This window comes from Vanellus vanellus (assembly GCF_965231255.1).
Source record: "Vanellus vanellus genome assembly, chromosome: 30".
Taxonomy (NCBI): domain Eukaryota; kingdom Metazoa; phylum Chordata; class Aves; order Charadriiformes; family Charadriidae; genus Vanellus; species Vanellus vanellus.
The window spans coordinates 803,737-809,238 of record NC_138935.1 but is presented as its reverse complement, the minus strand read 5'-3'; the positions used below and the strand labels follow the sequence as shown (position 1 = coordinate 809,238).

Genomic DNA, 5,502 nt, shown 5'->3' with positions numbered 1-5,502 from the left:
CCTCCCCCCCCCCCCCGGGAAGGAGGGGGGGGGGGTGGGTGTGAGAGGAGAGAAGGTGCCCCGCCCACCAATCGGCGGCGCCCTAGCGCGGAGCGACGCGGAGCTCAGCCAATCAGCAGCGGCGCCCCCTCACGGGAGGCGGGCACAACCACCCCCCCCTCACCACCACCACCCCCGTCGCTACGGGGAGCCGCCGGTGAGGCAGCGGGAGGACCGAGCCGCCGCCCCCGGGGGAGGGAAGGAGGGAAAGGGCCGGTCCCCGCGGCCGCCCCGCACCTACCGCCGTATCCCTGCTCCATCGCTCCCCTCCGCCTCCGGCCAGCGGCGCCGCACTGCCCGCCCGAGCGCCCGCTGCGCAGGCGCGTTGCGCCCCCACCCCATTGGACCGCGCCGCCGTTCCGACCCGCCCACGAAGCTCTCCATTGGCCGCGCTCCATAAGCCCGCCCCCGCGTCCGCCATTGGGTGAGCTCGCCTAGAGGCGCGACCTTCCCGCTGCTCCCATTGGCCAATCGGCTTTTATCCCCCGATCCTATTGGCGGAGGCGCTTCCTCCGTGTGGCTTCCTCCTGTCAATCACGCCCATTCCCTCTCCTGATTGGTCGGCCGCGTGGGGCTCGCGGTGCATTATGGGGGCGGCGGGGGTCGCCATGGAGCCCGCGGGCTTGGAGCCCTCACTCGGCCCTTGACCCCTCACCTTTGCCCCTCAGCTTCTAAACTGACCTTTGACCTCCCCTGAGGCCCCGGCCACGACCCCTGCCCCTCACAGCAAAGGCGTCCTCCCTCCAAGGGCCATCACCCCCCTCAAAAACCCCTTCCCCTCCCACAGCCGAAAGATCCCCCAAGATGGAGCCGCGCTCCCCTCAAAGAACAGCGGTGGGGTCAAAGCCTTCAACCCAAGGAGAACAGCAGCTTTTTCCTCAGGTTTTGCCCAAAAACCAGATTAAAGAGGCTTAAAAGTGATGGGTGGCAGTGAGAAATGGGTGAGGAAAGGGTTTTTGTACCCCAGAATCAGCCATAACCGCAGCGTTGGGTTTCCTCAATTCCACATCCTTTTCCAGACCCGTTTTCATTTCTTTATTACCTGAACCGAAGCAGAAATGGCTGAAGGACGCGCTTTTATTTCCAATTCTGACAGAAATCACTATAAAATGACGTAAAGGATGGAGGATCGTGGCATCTCGGCTCTGCCTGGTATAAATTGAACTTTATTGTAAGGAAGGGAACGGTCTTGGAACTCCAGCGAGGTGCGATCAACGGAGCTTGAAAGAAAAGACACAGAACGAGGTGAAAAATTTTATATTCCAGTGGGAGCACCAGGAAAACTCCTGAAACAGCAACGGTTCATCGTGGAAGAGAATGGTAGAATAAGACCATCAGGTCAACGTCTGTCCTTTGGGGGGTAAAAACAGGGTGAGGGCGTAATGCCTTTCCCCCAAAATATCCCCATTTCGCAGCTGAGCCACATGCATTGCTCCTCAAGGGATTTTTTTTTCCTGCCCTTTTTTTTTTATTTTAATCCACTCAAACCCAAGAAATTCCATAGTTTTGAGTCGCACGAGGAGCAACCGTCTTTTGTTTGCGCCGCCGCTGAGCAATTTCATTTGATGTTCCCATTTTGCGGCCGCAATGCCTAGAAAACGCCGTGGAGGAGACGGAGCAGGAATGGAAACGTCGGGAGGATGTTTGAAGGAAGACAATAAAAGCACCAAGAACAGAGGGGGGTTATTCCAACCCTCTCAGATGCCAGAATGGCAGAGATTTTTTCCCAATTCTGTTGGTTTTTTGTTTTTTTTTTTAACAGAATTCGGAAAAATCCTGGGGAATACAGAGCACCGACGAAGAGAATCCCAGCGATTTTAGACAGAAGGGCTGGGCAAGCCCCTGAGCTGCTGCTGTGGGATCATCTGTAGGATGTGGAAGGTGGATTGGTGGCACCTAAAGGAAACGTTTACCCACTAAATCTGGAAATTATCAGCCACAGCAGCACAGCAGACACACAGCAACCAGGTATTAGAGCCGAGATAAATTGATTTCCTGATTCTAGGAGGAAAGCGGGAGGATTTAAGACCTGTGGTTAATAGCAAGTGGCTCTTTCAGTACACTGATTGGAGGCTCTCAGAATCCTTCTGTGTTGAAAGTCTCGTTTATGCATTTCTCATCTAAACAATTCAAATAAACGAACGTGAAGCTGTTAGGAACTTTGCAATCAGAGTAAGGAGTTAAATGGGTGCTCCCATGCTGCGTTATCAGTATGTTTCTATAGGTAAAACCACAGAAACGAGTTCTACCAGCTGGCCTTAATTGCTGATAGCTGATCGCTATCCCAGAAAAGAAACAAAACTCCTTGCTGGGAGATGTTCCCCACAGCATCAGAGATCTCGGAAGGAAGCAGAGCTACAACACTGGGCACAACCGCAAGAAATGCTGCCAGGAGATGGGGCTGTCTGCTCCAAAACACCCCAAAACTCATCTCAAAACTTCCTGCATTATCTTTCTCCGGATTTTTCCGGCAAGCTCCTCCCTAGATCCTTCTTGTTGAGGTGCTACCAAAAAAATCCCAACTCCTTCACAGGAGGAAAAAAGCACGCTGGCTGCCCTGGACATGGGGATGATCGGGCAGGATTTATAGATTATTAATTTATAATTATTAACTAACGTGATAAAATACCCAAGAGCATTAGCAGAAACTGAGATCTGGGCTGAACAATCAGAAAATACAAGTCAAATCTGCTACCGCTTCCGAGCCGGGGCCACTGCCAAAGGTATCGCAGTGGCTGTAGCCAACATAAGGGTGTTCTGGGGGAAATAAAACACCTTTATTTCCGCTGAGCTGCGTAAATTTGAATGGTGGCACTTAATGGCGCGTTCTTCAACGAATCAATGCAGGATCTGTCTAGACGATGTACAGAGTGTGGAAGGAAGCAAGCCGAAGCAATAACTGAGTTCGCCTTTCCCTGGGGAAAAGTGGAAGCATCCGAAAACCACGGTGACGGACGTAAATGGAGTGAAGGCCAGATGTATAGCACCTATATCCCAAAGCCCGTCCCTCAGAGCAGCCAGCACGCAGGAGGAGCTGCGGTGAACTCTGTGTGATCAATTACTCATCAGCAATTAGTTAGTTCAGGAAAACGTTTACAGGGAAGTCGGCGCCAAAGGATTTTAGTGACCGCCGCCTTCTCCGAGTCCTTCTCAGCTGATTTCCCGAGTTCTTCTCGGCTGATTTCCTCTCCTTTTCTCCGTTCGCGTTCTCCGAGTCCGCAGCCTCTCTGGGGACGAAGTGCTTGGATTGTTCCTGCAAATTGTCATCAGATCGAGGTCCATCCTGCTGGGCTTTGAGAATTCCAAGGGGGTTGTAGTTAGCACAACTCATTAATTGTTGTCAGATGTTTGGGGTTTACTAGAGGAACACAGTGCCTATACAAGCACTAAGCATTTCTATACCTGCACTTAATTCAAGGGTTTTGACCCAGAAACACAAACTCACAGCAGTATTTAGTGCATAAGGACCCAGTTACATTGCAACTGGGAAGGCCCAAACGCTCCCAGGAAGGCGGATCGGCCCCGACCTCATCAATACGGCAGCAGTGACGGCAATCTGGGCTCAGCACCAAATGCCGCTAGAGAAGGACTCGCTCCTTGGCCAGACCTTTGGTTAAAAGGGAACGCAAAGCTCAGAGTCCGAGGGAAGGGCTGTTGTACAATTAATCCCTTGGCAGAAGGAAGAAAGTTTGGCAGAACGGCGCGGGGGAGTGTCCGAAATGCACAATTTTCCCGTTAATCCACCTGAAAATTGGCTGTTGAAGGGATTAAAATTCAACTCTGCAAGGGGAAGCTGGGTTCTGCTATGAGGAGGCGAGCTGTTCCTTCCATCCCGAACTTCGGGAACACCGAGGTGACCTCACTTGGGCTGCGCCCCAATTACACAAGAAGGAAATTAATTACAAATTGTTCTTTCATGCCGACACCCGATTTTTCCCTCCCCATGTTAATAATCAGGGTGGAAAAAAACCCAACAGGTAGAAGATAAGCCAAGTGCAGCAAAGCAGCCCGATTTCCACTCGCTGTTCCCTGCTGGAAGTTCTGTAGATGGTTTGATCAACGCTGACGCTCCTGGAGTGAGCGAAAGGACACGGGAGAAGCCACTGTCACTGCTGACCAGGAGGTGAAGGGTTTTCTCCCCAAAAACCAGCTGAGAAGCAACATACTTAACACAGAACCCGCACCCCTCGATGGTCCCTTTTCTTCAAATTCATTTTTAAGCCAGCATAACGGCGTGTTAGAGAAATACGGACAACAGAAAGGGGAATTTAAGGAAATAAAGCGGAAAGAGGGAAGGGTAAGGAAGGCGTAAACTCACTATATTACAAATAAAAATGGGGTTTGTCCGTTTTTAAAAAGAACGGCTGGCTCACGGAGATCTCACCGCTTTCAGGACCCATCAGCAAAGGTTACAGGCAGCCTACCCCAATTAAAGAATCTCAGTTTTCTTAAGTAAACCTTAAATCAAAGGTATTTCCCTACGCTGCTTTCTGAAAAGCCACCCCGATTAAACGGTCGATCCTCCAACGTAGTAAGATACAAGCAAAGCGCAGGTCTGAACGCTTCAACGAAGCCAAGCCCAGTTGTTTTCATCAGGATGGGATCAGCTAATTAAATCTAGGCTAATCAAATCTAGATCCGAGGGTTTTTACAGTGAGGAAAAACCAGGAGGAAACCTGGAAATCGCCACAAAGCTCTGCCGAGGGAGGAGGAAAAGCCGGCAGCTGTAAAAGGCAACGGAATTAACACTCTTTTTCTTGGCACAGGCTAAACTTGAACAGATGCTGGTGGCTAGCCGAAGGCCCGTCTGCCTTCAAAGCAAAGAAAAATGTGTGAAGATTACGCTTCCGATGCAGCTTTCTAACCCCGCACCCTCCTCTCGTCTTTTACAGCCTTCAAAATCGTCCCATCCCCCCCCCCGTACCACCCTCAAGCGCCCCCACTGTCCTCCCAGGCACCCCACTTCGTTCCCGCAGCGCGCTAACGGCGCTCACGCCGCTCTTGAGCTCAAAGACGCAGCAAAGCAAGATCCGGGGATCAGGCTTAATATGCTAAAACACCCCAAAACTGGTAGTTATCCGATTAAATCCACGGAAAAAGACAGAAGCAAGCGGCAGCCGAATCGCTCAACACCCGACAGCTCGCAGGGTCGACCTCGGGATGAAGCCATACCCACACGAGAGGAAAAAAGCCACATTCTTTACAGCGCTGACGAGCTATTTAGCGACTCCGGGTATTAATTGTTTGGAAAAGAATCTTCCAGGACTAGTCTGAGATATCCATCTGCAGCAGATGGGGTTCACCGCTTGGGAAGGCAAGGATAAACAGTTCAGGACCTGAGCTCGGTGTTTTCATGGGGAATAAAGTATCCCTGGCACGGAGGAGGCGAAACATTCCCTCTCACAGAGCTCCTCGATTCCATCCCGCAATCCCTTCAGCTCGCAGAAGACTTCACCGGCACGG

General features: G+C 51.6%; 1 protein-coding gene across 4 annotated transcripts in view; it reads right to left on the bottom strand.

Annotated features, from left to right (window-relative positions):
• Positions 1 to 337, bottom strand: part of AKAP8 (A-kinase anchoring protein 8) — a 22,142-nt gene extending 21,805 nt beyond the window's left edge. For all 4 annotated transcript variants that reach the window (XR_014270121.1, XM_082496584.1, XM_082496585.1 and 1 more), the window contains exon 1: positions 281 to 337. Coding sequence is in view for 3 of the 4 variants with exons in the window: in XM_082496584.1 (XP_082352710.1) it covers positions 281 to 299 (19 nt within the window). In the remaining variant the exon portion in view is untranslated. The remainder of the gene's footprint in view (positions 1 to 280) is intronic.
• Between the last annotated feature and the right edge of the window lie 5,165 nt (positions 338 to 5,502).